The 17593-nt window shown below is 65.5% G+C and overlaps 1 protein-coding gene across 1 annotated transcript in view; it reads right to left on the reverse strand.

The window, feature by feature from the left end:
- Window positions 1-1056: 1056 nt before the first annotated feature.
- LOC111154783 (phospholipase C eta 2) overlaps window positions 1057-17593 on the reverse strand; it is a 62426-nt gene continuing 45889 nt past the window's right edge. The window contains exons 6-22 of the mRNA XM_022514693.1: window positions 16007-16100; window positions 15608-15811; window positions 15277-15397; window positions 13584-13755; window positions 13109-13216; window positions 11805-11963; window positions 9451-9537; window positions 8967-9049; window positions 8489-8586; window positions 8226-8408; window positions 7768-7875; window positions 7077-7201; window positions 6914-6998; window positions 6555-6701; window positions 6032-6111; window positions 3818-4115; window positions 1057-2279 (exon numbers count right to left, since the gene is read on the reverse strand). Coding sequence (XP_022370401.1) covers window positions 1057-2279; window positions 3818-4115; window positions 6032-6111; window positions 6555-6701; window positions 6914-6998; window positions 7077-7201; window positions 7768-7875; window positions 8226-8408; window positions 8489-8586; window positions 8967-9049; window positions 9451-9537; window positions 11805-11963; window positions 13109-13216; window positions 13584-13755; window positions 15277-15397; window positions 15608-15811; window positions 16007-16100 — 3375 coding nt within the window. The remainder of the gene's footprint in view (window positions 2280-3817; window positions 4116-6031; window positions 6112-6554; window positions 6702-6913; window positions 6999-7076; window positions 7202-7767; window positions 7876-8225; window positions 8409-8488; window positions 8587-8966; window positions 9050-9450; window positions 9538-11804; window positions 11964-13108; window positions 13217-13583; window positions 13756-15276; window positions 15398-15607; window positions 15812-16006; window positions 16101-17593) is intronic.

A 17593-nucleotide genomic window follows, 5' to 3' on the forward strand; every position in this document is an offset into this window, starting at 1 on the left:
CTCTGGGGCTCCTCTTGGTCTTGGGGCACCGAGTCTCGGGGTGTGGGGCCAGCAGGCACCCTCCACCCGGCCTTTGCTAAGACTGGGTGAGTGGCTGGCACAGGCCTTTGGAGTCTGCAAAGGGGACACCTCGAGGGAGACCGTGCCCGCCCACCAGCACCCAGCCTCGTGTTGGTGCCCACCTTCTCGCCAGCCTTATCGGGAAGACAGCAGGGCTTATCCTGGTAGTTGGACACAAGACCTCCCTGGCCAGATCCACCTGCTGCATAACGGGCACTCTCGTCGCAGAGGTCTTTGGTGGCCCACATGGCTCCCGTGGAGGTCAGATGCCAGAGGCCGGGCTGGGGGCCAAGCCCAGACACAGACCGTCTGCTGTCCTGGCTGTCACCCTGCCACTCCAGGGAAGGGGTAGTGTATGCATTTAGCCAGTTGGGGGTCCTCTGGCTTGGGGTCCCTGCCCAGGGCCAAGGTTGCCCCCTCCCCCCACACCACACACAGGAGTGGGACCACAAGGCTGGGAGGGAGGGAGCTGCATCCTGGAGGCTGGAGGTGTCCGCCAAGCCTCTGTGGAAAGGGGTCAGGGTGTCCTCACACAGACCCCGGCCCAGGAACGTGTGGCAGGTGGTCACAGGGCACAGGGGTGGCCCCACAACCAGCGAGCAAGAACATGTTTATTGGAGTTGCGTCCGCGAGTCTGGGGTCTACAGTGTCCCGTACGAAGGGGCCTTTGTGCAGAACAAGCGAAGTGCCGTCAGGCAGGGATTGGGCACAGGACGAGCCCCGGGAGCCCGCGCACAGCCGTGCACTGCGCTGCGGAAAAGCAGGTACGACGGGGAAAGGACTGGGCACCATTTTAATGTGGTAGAAGTTTTGTCTCTAAAAATTTAAATACTTGTCATATATATCTTAACATCATGAAAAGTCTGTCCCGACCGCGGGCAGCCTCCCTTCCTCCCTGGAGAGAGGTGGGGGCTGAGGGTCGGGGCTTCCACGGGACCACAGTGCAGGGCCGAGGTCAGGGGGAGGGGCTGGGGACCTCGCACCCTGGGGAGCCCGTCAGAGTCTGAGCAGGAGCCCAGTGGCAGCAGAGCCCTTGGCGGGGACAGGCACATCCCCACAGCCCCCTGGGCCCCCGGAGCAGGCACCCTCGGGGGTGCCCCGCTCCTCCCCTGGGGGTCCCCTGGGGCCCTGCAGCCGCTGCTGCCGTTCCTGGGCCTGCCGGGCCCGGCTGGCAATGGCACGCACGCGGCTCTGGCTGCGGGAGGAAGAGCGCCGCAGGAAGCCGGGGGGACCAGGCGCCCCTTCCCCCGCGGCAGTCAGGCTCGTGGGTGAGGTGATGTCACCCGCCTGCTGGAAGCCAGTGAGCCAGCGCAGCTGCTCGGTCAGGGCGTCCCGCCGTGCCCCCTGCCCTGCCCACCCCTCCCTTGCCAGGCCCAGGCTCCGGCCCAGGATCCCCACTTGGGGGGCAAAGTCGTCAGCAGTCAGGTCCCCCAGGCTCTTGGACTTGGCAGCCGCAGGGCAGTCCCAGAGGCCCGCCAGGGGGAGGCGACCCCAGGGGGGCCTGGGGGCCAGGGGACGCGGCGAAAGCTCTTCCAGTGCAGTAGGCAGCTGGCCGGCAGCCCGCAGGTTGGGGCTGGACTTGCTCTTGGTCACGGCCGACAGGTCCAGGCGGGCAGCTGTGGCCGAGCAGGGCCGCAGGGGCAGACGTCCGGCTAGAGCCCCTGCGACGCTCTCACGGCCCAGGCCCAGGCCCGGCAGGGAGAGGTCGATGACCGTGTCGCTGGACGACACACTAGAGGATGAGGACACGCTGTCGCGATGGCCCCCTGGTTCCAGCCGCCGCCACAGCCGGTCTCCGCTCGTGGCATCCGAGTACACGGTGGGGCAGGGCCCAGCCAGGGGCCGCCATCCACCCAGGAGCTCCGAGGGCATCTGCCCCTCACTCATGGCCTTTCTGACCATCTGGCTGCTGGGGGTCCCCTCGCACGCCCCCCCGGGGCCCCCACCATTGTACACCCTCCGCCGGCCTTCCAGGGCCGGCTCCGTGTCCCCTCTGCTCCGGGTCCTGGGCTGGAAGGGCATGGAAGCTCCCAGAGCTACTGCTGCGGGGCTCGCCACTTTGGCGCCGGGTCCCGAGGTGCACAGGGCCCCTCCCAGGGAGGGGCTGGGGGGAGCAGCCACCAGAGGTGGGGGGCCAGGACCCAGGGATGGCTCCTCGGCAATGGTTTCCAGGCCACACAGGGAGGAGCCCGTCCTCTGCATGGAGAAGGGGCGGGTATCTGTGGGTGAGAGGAGAGGAGCGTGTTGGGCACGTCCCCCGTGGACAGGGCCTGCGGGGCCCTCAGCGGCCAGGCCCCTCCCTGTGCACACGGCTGCCCCCACCCTGCCCTCCAGCTCTGCTGCTGCTGGGGCTGGGGGAGCAGAGGGTCTGTGCCCACAGGCAGGGTCCACAGGGCCCCCTGGAAGGCCAGGGCTGGGGACGGCACAGGGCACACGGGCTGGGCCCCATTACCTGGCACGCAGCTGCTCTCAGTCCCTAACTATGGAGGCAGCGTGGGGACAGAAAGGAGAACAGGCTGGTCAGCGTGTGGGTGCGACCGGCAGGTGGACAGACAAACAGCGAGGCTGGGCGGGGTGCAAGGAGGGACCGGGGTCTGGGTGGGCGGGAGGGGGTGGGGACAGGCTCAGCTTCCAGCCCCTCCCAAGGCTGAGGTTCCCTGACGAGGTGCCCTCGGGCTGTTGTCTGTCACAACCGCAGCTCAGCTCAATTCAGACCATAAAGCAATGCCCAGGGCCGAGGGGTGGGTGCCATCTCCTCCACCCCCTGCAAACACGGGGGCCCTGGGCACCGTCAGCCGTCTCGGGGCGTCAGGGGCCGCCTTGCAGAGCATCACCAACACACTCCAGGCTTCCCAGAGGACTGCGGTACAGGGCCAGGGGCCGAACACCTGCAGCCTGGCCCTGGGGGGAGAGGGTGGGGGACAGGAAGCTGCCCCCAGCTCTTAGCAAAAGCACCAGGAGAGGACGGGGCCGGCCAGCAAAGAAGGCCGACTGGGGCTGCTGGCCGGGGACGTCATGTCAGTGCGCGCAGCAGCTGGAGTCAGACCTGCTCTCACTTAGGGGCTCGTGGGGAGTCTCTGAGGGCAAGAGGGGGTTGGCACCATCTGCTGGGGAAGGGGTGCCGGGGGCGGCAGGGGACGCCCAGGCAAGCCAGCGGAGCAACGGAGAAGCAGCCAGGACGAGCACACAGAGGCAGGTTCTGAACACAGAAGCACAAGGAGGGTGCCTGGCCCAGGCCATGCCGAAGGGGGCGTGGGGGGCAGCACAGAGGACGCCGGCCAGGAGCATCTGGTCTTACCGGTGGACAGCATGGAGGAATTACTCCTAATCTCCTCCAGCTTTTGAACGAACAAGGCATTCATCTCCCTCTGCAGGGCCCCTGCCTGCCTGTGGGCGCCCTCGGGCCAGTGGGGGGCCACCTCGGGACTGCCCAGGCCGCCGGAGTCCGTGGACACAGAGCCGCCTCCCGGACCTTGCCGCAGGGCCCCTCTGCCTCTCCCCGTGCCGGCACAGGGAGCCCCCAGCGAGTCCGCCCTGGCCCGGGGTTGCTGGCTGATGGCCTCATGCATGGCCAGGGACCCGGGGCTTGGCAGCCGTCCCCACCGCAGGCCCTCGGCGTCCTCACCGGCGCAGGAGCCCACCACACACTTCATGCAGGTGGCGGCCATCCCGGCAGGCCCAGGGCCCTCAGGGGCACATGGGGGCGGCTCCTGGCTCAGATTCTGGGGCATCAGGCTCTTCCCCACCGGCGCCTTACCTCGGGGGCTGTGGCTGCCGGGCTCCTCGGGGGCAGGGGCCTCCAGGGTGGGGCCGGGGCTGGGAGCAGCCACGTCATGGGCCTCCCCCTCGGAGCCTGTGTCCTGCATGCCCAGGACCAGCTCCGGGAAGGCCTTGCGGCCCGGCTTCTGGCTCTTGGTCGGGGCGCTGGCCGTGCGCCGCAGGAGCCTCTGGCTAACAGAGGGCCGAGGTGGGGGCCGCCCAGCAGCATGACTGTCCAGCGACCCAGGCTTTGGGCCTCTGAGGAACAGGCCTTTTAGGCCCAGAGCCTGCTTGACCTGCAAGAGAAGGAGCCCACATAGCCGGCAGCCAGGCCCAGGGACCAGGGACAGCAGCCGCTACGGCCTCGGCACAGACCGGGAATGCTGCCTTCCTTGAACACAAGGGGAGGGTCTGCGGGTCTCAGGACAGTGGGTCCTGTGAGGGCTGGAAGGAGGAGGCCCCCTGGGCTTCCCAGACAGGGACCTTGAACCTGTGCCCACCAGGTACCCCTCACAGGTTCCCAAGGCCCCTGGCTCCAGCAGAGCGGGCCGGCACAGGGTGCCCAGGGGTGCTGGCAGGGAGCGAGAGAGGAGAGATGACCCCGTGAGAGCAGCACCCCCCGCTCACGCTCACCCTGTCTTCAGGCACACAGGCCGAGGAAGCAAGCAAAGCCGGGCGCAGCCCGTGGCCCGCTCCCCCACACCCCTGCCTGCCCGCTCCCCCGAGGTGCTGCCTCTTCTGGGAAGCCCTCCCGACTGCCTCCGGCCTCACCGTGCTCTCCGTGCAGCAGCCCCAAGGGCAGGGCCCAGGCTGCCTCGGCATTCCCTGAACTGCTGCTGGCCTCGGCCTTCCTGGACAGCCAGGCCTCTCCCTGCCACCTCCCTGTCTTAGCAGGGCAGCTGGGGGTCCCCGGGACCAGCTGGCAAGGGCCCAGGTCACTGCCAGAGAGGCTGACAGCTGCGTCTCCAGAGTGCAGAGGCCAGAAGGGTCCTCGCATGCAGAGGCCCTGACCACAGCCATGACTGCCCAGGGACAAGGGGGTGCTTCCACGTAGGGCTGTTCACGTGGCCCGCACTTGAATCGGCTTCCCGATTCAAGATCCCAAATCCAGAGCAATTTGGTCAAAGTTGGCGGCAAAGTCATTTAGAAGAAGGTCCAGGATTCAAGCTCAAAGCACCTGGTCCCTGGGGCCTCCCCACCCCACAGCGGGCGTCATGGGCCACACACAGAGCCAGGGAGCACACAGGGGGCAGAGGGGCCGAGAGGAAGGGCAAGGGCAGGGAGGGCAAGGAGTGCAGGGGAGCCAGCGGCGCTCTGAGCTAGAGGACAGGACACGGGGTGGAGGGGGGGCACGGAGTGTCAGACAGAGGAGGGACGGAAGGCCAGGAGGGGTCCCCACACAGGAGGCCTCGCCGGAGTCCTGGACCTGCCTCGTAAATGCTGCTCTGTGGCTGGACATGGCCCGAGGGACCCCAGAACCACACCACAACCATGTCGCATGAGCTGACAGGCTCCAAAATGCTACCAGGAACCACAGATGCTAGTGGGGTGGCCTGAGCATGCAGGTGGGGGGTGGGTGGGCTCCGCCGCCCTGGCGCTGGGGTACCTTCGAGCTCCTAACGGGACTGTCCTTCTAAAAGTAGACTTTGGACATGGGGAAGGCCACTGCAAGACCAAAGAGACAGAGTGACGGCTGTGAGACGCAGACAGCCGGGCGAGGAGCCCGCGGACACAGGCAGACGCAGGACAGACAGGCAGCTGGACGGTGGGCAAGAGCGGAGCGGCCTGCGGCACCGCACATGGCAGCACCGTGGGGCTGTGGAGGTGGCAGGAGAGAGACAATGGGAGCCAGGACCACGCCGGCCCCCGTGCGTGCCTGACACACCGCCACACGCCGGCCCCCGCCTGGGCCCGGAGCTCAGAAAGGGGGAGACAGGGGAGGTCCCCCATCCAGGGATGCAGGGGACAGGGAGCAAAGCGAGGCAGACCCCTTCAGAGACAGACGGAGGACCAGAGATCCTGAGACGCAGAAGGACTGGGGAGGCTCGAGAGAGATGGGGAGCGGGGGCTGCAGCGGCCGCGGTGCCCCCACCACCCACTTGGCCGGTGGAGAAACAGGCCCAGCAAGGTACTAGGAGGCCCGGCAGCCCTGGCAGCGTGGCTGGGGTGGGACTGGGAGGGCGAGGCCGGGGGTCCTGCGGGCGGCTCTTACCTTACCACTGACGTCACCGACAGCCACGTGGACAAAGATGGAGGCTTCTTCCATCCCCTCCAGGTACACGTGCCGGTAGCCTGCAACACCGGCCACCCGCCCACTCTGCTCAAAGGCCCTGAATACGGCCTGTGAGCCCAGCTCTGGGGACACCTCCTCCAGGAAGCCCGCTGGTATCATGGGCTCCTCCCTTTCCTGGGGGCCAGTTGATGCGCAGCCTGAGCGCTCCTCCCCTCCCCCATCCTCAAAGCGCCCTTGGCCCCATACCTTCCTCCTCGGTCCCCACTGCGTCCCTAGACCCACCCGTGGCAGGAGCCGACCCACAGAGGGGAGCTTAGCCCTGGTGCCCTCCACTGACCTACGGGAGGCACTGGCCTGTGGTGTGGGGGACACACTGGGTGTGGGGGAGGGACTGCTCTCTGTGGGGTGTGCTGGCCTCTGTGGCAGACGCCTGCCTGAGCAGGGGACGTTGGTCTCTATTATGGGGGACGCTGCCCCTCCCCCACTGCCAGCCCCCGCCTACCTGGCATCATGCTGCTGAAGGCCAGTGTCCTCTGGCCAATGAAGTCACGCCCAATGGGGTCATGGTCCCAGACGAGGAAGCGCACCAGTGCGATCTCAGGCATATGCACGGTGAACACCAGGGTCTCCTCCCACATGGGGTTGAATCCTAGAGGCCACCGGGAGGAGGTGTCACCTCTCACCCCAGTCCCTAGCCAGGAGGCCACTTGGGCCCACACCCTCTTCTGGTGCCTCTGCCTAGGCTGGCCGCCTGGCGGAGAAAACCAGCCCCTGTGGACCAGGCTCCCCCACGGGCTCCTGCGAGGGGGCAGCGGCGGGGTCACAGGATCGTCCCCCGCCCCGCCCTCCCGTGAGCCTCACCGTTGTCATCCACCACACGCGTCTGCTCCTTGTTGCAGTCCACGGGGAGCCCAATGACCTCCACCTCCACGAAGGGGTCGATGATCTGGGCGGGTAGGGCAGGGATGGCACCAGGCCTGGCGTGGCGGCCCAGCCCAACCTGCCCCCGCCGGGCCCCTCCTACCTCGCCTCGGTCCCCCAGCATGGAGTCTCGCGGCTTGGGGAGCTGCTGTCCGCTGATGATGCGGAGCACCAGCTGCTTCTTGAGCTGTCCGGGCAGAGGGTCCTCAGAGTTGGGGTTGAAGACGCCTGGGGGGGGCCAGGGCGCCAGGCTGAGGGGTTTGTGGTGGCACGGGGCACTCCACTGCACCCCGTTGACTAGCCAGGAGTCCCGGGCCGGGGACAGGGGCAGAGGAGCAGGGTTCCAGCACGGGCGCACCAGTGGTCTGCATGCCGGTCTCCCCTGGGACCGTCCTCGGGACCCTCCACACGCCGGGCTCCCCGGTGATGGGGCTCTGCAGGCCCGTGCCCCCAGGCGGTACAGTGAAGGTGGCCAAGGCCGGCCAGGAGGCCTGGGAAGGATCCAGGTTAAAAGGGGGACAGCTCCACACGGCTGCTGGCGGCTGGCAGTGAGAAAGCTGGAGGCTCCGGGAAGGGATTGGGAAGCTCTGATGCCCCATGGGCAGTCGCCCCAGACGTTTCCTCTTGGGGGCCTTGTGGGGGCCAGGTGTGTGAAGGGTCTCCCTTATTCATCCCTGCCGGCCCCTGGTAGCATGGGGCCCTCTGCCGTACCCCCACTTCTGGCACCCCTACTTTGGAGGTGAGCCTGTGGCAGCCGCCCCTGCCCGCCCCGCGTCCCGGGCCGCGGGCCTCACCCTGGCACATGCACTCGGGCTTGAGCACGTAGCCACAGCTCCCGTTGGCACTGAACTTGGCCCGGTTCAGCTGCAGCATCCGCCCCTCCGACTGGTAGTTCAGGGCGACTATGGGGGGGGACACGAGGCGGCCTGTCAGCGCCCGGCCCGCACCCCACCCCCACCTGCCCTGCTCAGCTGCCCCCGAGTCCAGCGTTCACCTACGGGAGCCGGCCCCGGGCTCACCCTCATGCACAACCCAGGCCAGGCATCCCGGCGGAAGGCTCCTGGAGCCCAGCACAGCCAGACCCCACCGTCCCGAGAACCACGTGGCAGATGTGCCTCAGTCTTTCCCACCTCGTCCCGGGGTCCCCAGGACCCCACCCCAGTGCCAGCCACTGGCAGGGTGCGGCAGAGGCCCTCCGAGCCCAGCCTCCTGGAGCGCCGGGCCCTCCCACTGCGCGGCGCCGCACGCGCACCCATCTGGCAGCCGGCGTTCCAGAAGGGCTGGGGGTTGTAGTTGCTGGAGTCCACACGGTAGGGGGAGGGGTAGATGCGGGAGAGCTGGTGCTGGTTGAAGCGGAGGTACTGGGCCGGCTTCTGCTGCAGGATCTGCTGGGCCCTGGTCTCGCTGAAGGACGACACCTGCCAGCTGGACACCACTGCGGGGTGGGGGGAAGGCCTCAGAGGCCCGCCAGGCTACAGCGCACCCGCTCCCACTCCCGGGGCCCGGGGCCCTCACCCTCTGCCTCCACGTCGCGCATGCCTACAGACTTGGTGTACTTCACCAGGTCCGAGAGGGCCCGGGACAGCTTCATGGTCTTTTTCTGCCGGGCCGCCCTGCGGGGAGGAGGGGCGATAGCGGTCAGGACCCCAGCGTGGGTGCCCCTGCGGACTCAGGGCAGCCTGGGCAGCACAGTTCGTGAGCCAGGCTCCCTGGTCCACATAGAACGTGCACCCAACACCTACTACGCCCCGGGGTGGGTGCCGGGATGGGCAGGGGACCCCGAGGAAGGACGGGGGGGAGGGACGGGTGTGGGCGCCAAGCCCACCCAACCACAGCGGTCTCTGGGAGCAGGCGCAGGTGTCCGTGTTGGCCCGTCCGGCCCCACGACCCTGAGGTCCACACGCTGGGCTCCCCCTCGCCCAGCCCACTGTGACTTCACGAGGCCACGGCAGGGCCGGCCTGTCCAGGGTCCAGGCTGGGGCAGGGCACTGACCCTCGGCTCTGGCTGCCCTGGGAGTCCAGGTCCTCGTCTCCCTCCTCCACGCCGGCCCCCTTCTTCAGCTTGCGGGTCTTCTTCTATGGAGGGAGAGTGGAGTCAGGCCCGGTGGAGCCCCCGGATCAGCCACGGCCCTGCACAGGCCGGAGGGTGCGGGAGGCAGGCTTGTCGTTGGGGGCTGGTACCAGGGCTGCCCAGCTGGCCTGCCTGTCCTCGGCAGTATGCTGGGCGGCCGGGGCCCGAGTGAGCCAGGGGCTTTGGCTGGTGTGCACCAGGGGGAGGGCCATCGAGGCACCTGCCCCCAGCAACCCCTGGCAGACGATGTAGCGAGCAACCTGGGGGGGATTCCGGGAGGCGGGCCGGGGGCCCTGGGGGCTGGAGGGGAGGCCCCGGCCGACTGGCACAGGGACAGCTGGGCCCGTGCGCAAGTGGAACACAGAGGGCTCCAGCAAGGTGCCCCCGCCTGGGAGCCCCGCCCGACCTTGCGCTTGGAGAAGCCACTCATAAGGATCCGGTTGTTCCGTTGGCCGGCCCCGGCGTCCTCCCCCGACTCCACGTCCTCCTCCGCCTGGGGGAGAGGGAGACAGGGGCAGCGGGGGGAGCCCAGCCTCAGGCCCAGAGCTCCGGGTGTCCTCCCGGGAACAAGCCGGAGGAAGCAGGAGCAAGAGCAGGAGGGGCTGGTGCCACCCCAGGCCCATGGAAGCCCGGTCCGCCGCCGCCCGGTGGGCGCTGAGGCCGCTGCCAGGGACCGGGCTCCAAGAGGGGCGTGGAGGGCTCAGCGGGCCCCCCCCGGACGTGTTGCTCTAAACCCATTCAGGCCCCAGTGCTGCCTTTTCTCCCCACAGAGGGTGAGTGTGTGAGAAACGCCGTTCGTTGTCTGGAAGTTTCCTCGACCGCGCGCTCATGTTAGGTGCGTGCGAGGCTCCCCGTGGCTCTGGTGTCCTGTCCTGCTTCTTGAGGAGACAAACGCGGTCTGCGTCCCCCGAAGCTGCCCTTGTTCACCTCAGGGCTACCGTGAGGCTTCCTCACCACTGCTTACAGAGTACCTCCCCTGCCCCTGCCCGAGGGGTTCCCCAGGCCTGGTCCTGCACATGCGTCTGCACACCCGTGGACGCACCTTCCCCACTAGGAGTGCCCCGGCCTGGACCACTGGCCGCAGCCAGGAGGGGAGCAAGGCCCCCTCCGTTGTGGACTGTGGAGCTCAAGGGGGACCCCACTGGACCCCACTACCGGGACAGGGAGCACATGCTGGCCAGCTCCACCCCAGGGACACAGGGAACAAGACCTCATGCTCTGGAGTGGCCCCCAAGAGCCCCCGGAGTGCCTGCCCCTCGGCCTGAACACCCCTGTGGCTCACACACGGGAAAAGGAGTGTGTGGCCCGAGACACCGCTGGGCAGCTGCCCCCAGCTCCAGCTGCTGCCCTGGGCTGCCCACACTGGCTCAGGGGAGAAGCCTGGGCGCGTGGGGAGTCAGGACGCTCCCGTCTCCGCCCTGGGCCCTGGGCCTGTCCTGCTCGCGCCCTGCTAGTCCACGGCTGCCATCAGCTAGGGTCCGGTCGCTCTCAGCAGCGTTTCTCTTTCTCTGCCCCGGCCCCAGCAACACCAGCCCATCTCCCTCCTAATTTACTGATGGCTCCACGGCCAGAGACGCGGGGGGCCGTGTGCCTGGTGTGCTAGGAGCCAGGGGAGGCCTACACGCATCGCAGCTTTGCAAACACTGTCTGAAACGGCACACACCCGTGGCTCTAAATCTGGGCACAGCCAAGGAGGGGCGCGCGTCACCCCGCGTCCTGGAGGGGCAGCGCAGCCTCAGCCGGAATCTGCTGTCACCCACCCCCCAGCGCCCACATGTCTGAGCTTGGCTGGGTCACAGCACGGGCCCTAGCTCCGACCACCCTCAGGGATGCTGTGGGCAGCAGAGGGCCCACCCTGGGCCAATCCTGCCCCCAGACACAGCCTAGTGACCCCAGAGAGCTCAGCAGGGCAGGGTGGGGCACTCAGGACAGCAGGAGAAAGTGTTTCTGTGCCTTGGACAGAGCACAGACGGCAGGGCCCAGCCTGGCCGGCCCCCTCTGATCAAGAAGGTCCAGTCCCAGCCCCTCTAGATGTCAGGGAAGGCGGTGCTGGGTCCCTCCCAGAGAATCAGGCCTGTCCTTGGCCAGCGCGGCCCCCACTAGAGCTGCACCCAGCTCTGCAGACCGGGGTCCCGACCGGGGTCCCGACCGGGGTCCCCTCCTTGCTCCTCTGATGGCACCCGAGCCACCTGCCCTCTCCCACACGGGGACCTCCCAAGGGATGGGGGACCGCATCCTCGGGCCTCCCAGCAAAGGGGACAGAGAGGTGTGTTGGGGGCACGTGCATAACCCCACTGCCCAGATGTCCCCCCTGCCTAGACCCCCTCAGAGAGCTCTGTGCCCCACACCTCCCCATTGTCCCCCTACCCATGTCCCAGCAGGGACTGGCCTGGCCACTCAGCCTAAGCAGCTTCTCCTGCTCTTCCTACTCCTCCTCCAGGAAGCCCTCCCTGAGTTCCGCCCCCCCCCACACACAGAAAATCACACAGAGGTAAGTTTCCCAGGTCCAAATGGCCATCCTGTGTCCCCAACTCCCCAGGTGCATGCCCAGACATTGCTTGGTCGAGGGAAAGCAGGGACTTCACGTCGTGTTGCCACACCAGACACACTGCCCACCGGCTCACCCACAAGGGCCCAAGGTGCTCTGAGTCCTCCCCACCCAGGAACCCGGGACGGGTTTTGGGGGAGGAGGTGTACACACAGGTGTACACAGGTGTGTCCTCAGCCGCAGGCTGACCTTGTGGGGTGCACGGCCCTCACCTTTTTGCCCTCTGCCTTGTGCCCAAGCTTTCCAGACGGGGGCAGCGTGGACACGGTGAAGTCATTTGGGTCCTCACAGTCCCGAATCTTCGACTCCTTCATTAACGAGTCTAGTTTCTTCTTGGCAATGTTTTCCACACGTTTCCGATTGGTGGCGACCTGCCGGTGCCAGACGGCCACCCCTGTGCCATCATCCCAGCCCCGCGGCAGCAGCAGTGACGGCCCCAGGTCCCTGCTAGAGGGGCCTGCTGGAGCTGGGGAGCCCGAGCCCCATCTCGGCTTCTCCCCCTGGCCCCAGCCGCACACTCGCTCCTACACAACATTGCTTATCCGCACGCCACCCCGCCGCAGGGCTACACGGCAGGCATGTCATTTGCCCGGGGCCCCGGACAGTGACCAGCAGGCCCGGAACGAAGACCTCTCTGATTTGAACACCTGCACGTTCAACGCTACCCGAGCAAGCTCAGCAAACAGCTTTCCAGGCGTCAGGCCGGTGGGCCTTGCGGGAGGAGGTCAGTGTAGCCGGTGGCCACTCTGGGCTCCAGCAGCCCTAAGCAGCTGGGGATGTGGGATCCCACCACTGGCTCCCAGACACCTCAAGGAGTGGGCAGGGGGCAGGGACGGGTGGCTGGCTGGCAGCCTCCAGGTGTCCTCCCTGCCTAGAATAGCCCCCGCCCCCTTACAGCCCTGACACACGGAACCCCTCCAGGGCAGGGTCTGGGCCGTGGGTATCCGGGCGCCCCAGGGAGTCACGCAAGGTAGACGTCAGACAACCTGGGTTCACAATCACCTGGGGCCAGAGAAATATGCATCCACCTCCAAAGCAGAAAGAATTCTGCTGCTTCAGGGCTTTCTAGAACAATTAGCCTACGTGGCTGGGAACGCTCCTGCTCAATTATTTTTCCATCTGATGGCCCCTCAGGGAGAAGTAATGCTTTCCTGCCTCACAGCAGTGGCTTAGAACAGTGCCCAGAGGAGAGAAGAAGCTAATTACAGAGTCGCCCCAGCCCCGCTCTGCCGAGCCCTTTTTCACTCCTCAGCCTCCCTGTGTGACTCCCCCAGCCCCAGCGCCTCTGGGCGGAGAGCGGGAAGCCCGCTAGCCAGGAGCTCCAGCCGAGTCTCAGGTGGGGAAGGGCACCCCCTCCAGCCGAGCATATGCCCAGCTGTCTAGCCACTGTGCAAAGCACCCTCGCACCCTCCCAGCACCCCCTCAGCCACCTGCCTCCTCCCAGCAAGGCTAGGAGCCTGCTGTTCGGGGCTGCAGCTCCCCTCCTTCCCCAAAAGGGCCTCCCAGCCCTACTCACGTCCCCGTTGAGGAGTTTGCAGTCCTCGTCGATCTCGTCCGCACTGTCTTCATCAGACACCTCGCCCTCCTCAGCGTCCTCACTGATGCCAGCAGGAAGCTTCTTGCCCTGGGGGGAGGCGGGGACCACGGGAGGTGTCCTGCCTCAAGTGCTGGGAGGCCACCCGAGAAGCAGCAAAGCAAGGAGCCCTTCGCAAGCTTGCTCGTGGACTTCAGGTCACAGGGTGGAGGCCGGCCCAGCACTCCCTTGCTGTGGCAGCACGGGAGGGAAACGCTGGGCTGTGCGCATGGACTGCCTAGATTGCGGGCCCACCACGGGGGAGACTGAGGCCAGGTCGGGGGTAGGGCCTACCCTGACTCCTCAGCATGGAGCCCCGTACTGTCTAGAGCAGGGCAACTGTCTCTCACGTGGCCCCAGAGCAGCGGTCAGAGGCCCAGCAGGACGCCGGCCCGGGGAGGGGCAGGCAGGGGCTCACCTTCACCAGAATCTTGCCCTTGAGCATCTGCGGGGAGGGAAGCGTGGTGGCGTCCTCTCCGCTTATTGATGACAAGTCCAGCTTACCCCCGAGGATATCAGTCAGATACTGGGCCATCTTCTTCTGCTGGGTGACGCTGCAGTGATTTTCAATGGACAGGATCACTGGGTACCTGTGGGCCCCAACGTGGAAAGAACAGAGTGAAGCCAGGGGAGGGCCAGGCCCCACCTGCCTAAGACCTCAAGTCACCTGCACCAGTGAATGAAAAGATCTTCCAGCAGCCAGGATAGATGGACCTGCCAGCCACTCCGGGAAGGGGCCCCTCAATGGCTTTGAAAAGCAACTGAGTGGGTGGGAAAGTTGCGGGGACAGATAAAGAAGGCCTACAGTTCATATCCCAGTAAGAAAAAACAAAGGCAATTAGAAGCTCCAGGAAAACCAGGGGACACATTCAAGCAAGTCAGCAAGTCATGGTTTAAAAATGATGGACTCAACGGAGGTGCGACATGGAGTCGTGAACCGACTGAGAAAGACAATCTGGTTGGCCTGGATACAGGACTGTCCTGCGAATGGCTCCAGCGTCCCAACACTGGCCCCATAAGATAGGAGACATCAGCTGGGCCCATGCCATGGGGCAGAACATTGGTGTTACCGTGCCGTGCAGAACAGGGAGTGCAACTAGGAATTTTCATTATATGCTCTTCAGCTGTTTCATTTACTTTTTAACCAAGTGCACATTTTACTTGGATTTTTGCCAATAGGTAACGATCTTTTTAGAAAACGTTGGTGGCCCCAACCTAGAGGGCACGAATCAGAGCAAGAGACAAGCCCCGCGACGTGGAGGGCACAGGACTCGGGGCAAAAGTATTTACCTCCCCGTTTCTCAGGCTAGAGACTGAAGCCTGACGTCCAAGGCGCTAGGGAAGAACCCTCTGCCGGCAAAGATCATGCTGGTGCCCAGAGCTTGCACTCCTGGCGCTGAGACCCCGGGTTCTCCGCGGCCCCAGACGCCTGTCTGTCCCAGCTCCCCTGCCCTGGCGTGCCTCCCTCAGCTGCAATTCTGGGCCCAGGCTGTCACTCCGCACTCCCACTCCCTTCTGGCAGCCCCACACGGGGCTTGGGCAAGCTCTTTGGGGAGGGGCCCGTCTATTTCTGTTTCCTAAGTCAATCTTGCTTCTCCGCCCCTCCCTCATCAAATTAGTTCTCTCCTTGCCTGAAGCCTTGTTTAGCCAAGACTTGAAGGTGACTGTGAGTATGGGGAGGCGGTCTTCTATTTCCAGAAACAAAATTGGATTTTGCTCCACGGTGTCTGTAGCTGCAGCTGAGTGACGGCGAATTGGGTTTGGGCATAGAACAGCTTCTGGGGGTTAATTAGTGCCCGAGCTACCAGTGCTGGAGGAGGCTGACCCCAGGGCCCGCAAGTGTGTGCGACAGGGGCTGCGGGCACAGGTAACCCACCAGCCAAAGCTCATCTGCCGTCACCAGCTGCCCGCACCACCCTCCCTCTCCCCAGACCTGCGGCTCCACTGCCTTCCCTGACCCTCAGCCTCAACGAGAGACCCCAGAATCAGTCCTGTGACCTCTGCAAACATGCCTCCTGAGAGAGGATGTGGGGGAGGGGCAGGAAGAACCCTATGAGCCCCTTCCCCCCACCCTCCTGCTCAGGGTCCCTTCCCCAGTCCCAGCCACTCACTCATTCTTGACAAAAGCGTATTTGTTGATGGTTTCGATGACATCTTTGAAGAGGATCTTGGAGGTCAGAGTGTAGCCGTGGTGCACGATGGGCTCCCCGTCAGGCCCGTCCCAGCAGTCCACTGTGGGCAGGCAGACCTCGGTCAGGCAGACCCCCAGCGCGGACACCGACCGAAAGCGTCCTCCCGCTCGGTAGCAAACACCAGCAGGAGCCTGTCCCAGCCCCTGCCGCGAGGAGGGCAGTCACCCTGCTCAGAGCCGCCACGGGTGTGTCCCCAAGAGCAGACGCCGGTCCGCAACCCAGGCCTGGGGCCAGAGCCCCCCACACGCACCCTCCACGCAGCGGCAGCCGGCCTGCAGGACCCAGGCGTACATGTCCACCCGAGACTGGGACATGAGCTGGTCGCCCACGAGGTAGGTGTTGTGGGACGCGGTGATGAAATAGTGGCTCAGCGGCCGTGTCATGTCCTGGTGCACGCCGTGGTGCTCGGGGTTGAAGATGTCACCGGCGGGACTCCGAGTATAGTTGGTGAAGCCTGCGTGGGGGACACGGGGGGCGCTTAGCCCCTCACGCTGATCCTGCCCCAAGGCTCATCTCAGCACCACCCACCCCCACGCCACGTAGGACAGGAAGCTGCCCGCTCGGGCCACCTGTCCCGCCCTCGCATTGCCGGGCAGCACCCCCCATGGGCCTGCCAGGATAGCTAGACCGCAGACACGCCCCCACTCACCGTCGATGCCCAGCACCCCCTTCCTCTTATTTTCCGGGCAGGGCTCGAATTGCTGGATGATGTCCCGGCAGCTCTCAAGGGTCACACCCGCCATCTAGGCCAGAGCAGGGGCTTAAGCCCAGGCTAGCCCATCACTGGCCTGGGCTAGCCTCAGGCAGCAATCCCCCCGACCGCCACCACTGCCTCCCCCCTGCCTCTGATCGTCACATCAAGACTAACCACAGCGGGGGGAGGCTCAGGCCCCTGTGGTGTGCTTTCTGGACCAGGGGGCACGCTGGCTACCCCCAGTGTCACAAGACTTGGGACTTGGTGGCCAGGGGACTACTGGTGGGTCACATGGCTTCGGAAGAGTTGTCTCCAACTTCAGATCCTCGAAGCCAGGGAAGGGTCTTTGGTTCCATCGGCTGGGCCACCCCTCATCCCCACCGGGCTAGGCATCTCAAGAGCTATGGACCAGGGCTGTCCCGGCAGAAGTCCCCGTATGGGAGGAGGTACAGGGGAACCAGGACCCAGGCCGACCTTGGAGGGACCCAGGGGCGCAGGGAGCCTCCTCTCCCTGCCTCCCCCTGCTGCCTCCCCACATCTCTCACAGGAAAGCTGCACCACAAAGATGAGCCCAAGACAGCCCTGCACATCAGTGACTCCATGGACCAGAGGCCAAGTGACCTCCCAGGGCCCTGTGGTGCGGCAGGCCAGGAGCCCCCAGTTCCCAGATGCAGGCCCACCATTCCCGAGGAACACGGGTTGGGGTGCGTCACTGGTGACAGAAGGGAAAGGGGGGCAACGGGGGTCAGAGCCCAGAGTCCAGAGGCCTGGGTGAGGGCTCAAACGGCCTTCCTGGTGGACAGTTTTTGTCCCAGATATATGTTTTAGAAAGCTTAGGGTGAAGGACAGGGAATAATGAGTCAGAACTGCCCATCCCAGACAGGACCACCCTACCAGCTCCACCCCCCACCCATGCACACCAGCCACCATGACAGAGAACCCACAGCCTCGTCCCAGGGCTGCCCACGGTGGCTGGGCTGAGGTTAGGGTTAGGGTCAGGGTTAGGGTTAGGGGTTAGGGGATAGGGATAGGGTTGGGGTTAGGGCTAGGGTTAGGGATAGGGTAGGGATAGGGTTAGGGTTAGAGTTAGGGTTAGGAGTTGCCCTGGACATCAGGATCCCGCGAGGCTGGTGCAAGTCTCTCCTGTCCAACCCCAGAGCTTCCCTAGCAGTGCAGCCACAAGAACAGAACCCCATTAATCTGTATGTGTTAGGGGAGGTATTCTGGGAGAACCATCCCAGCTGTAGCCCTTTCTCATGTCCTGGGCTTGAGGCAGCCTTGTAGTGCAAGGTAAGGCTGGATGCCTGCCCAGGACTTAAGGGCTGTTGGTGCCTGTGCAAACACCATGTTGACCCAGCCTGGGTCTCTCAGCTGTCCCTGCTGATCCAGCCACCGAGTTTTGGATCCAGCCCAGTGGCCAATACCTATTATCCCTAACCTGGAGTCTGACTCCATCCCACTCTCTCCCCAAAATGAGGTCCTTGAGGGTTTCAGGAAATTTCAAGTCTGGAAGTTGATCCTCAAGGTGGCCTCCCACCGGCC

Source organism: Enhydra lutris, unplaced genomic scaffold, assembly GCF_002288905.1.
Source record: "Enhydra lutris kenyoni isolate GAN:26980312 unplaced genomic scaffold, ASM228890v2 scaffoldscaffold38, whole genome shotgun sequence".
In the NCBI taxonomy this organism is placed as follows: domain Eukaryota; kingdom Metazoa; phylum Chordata; class Mammalia; order Carnivora; family Mustelidae; genus Enhydra; species Enhydra lutris.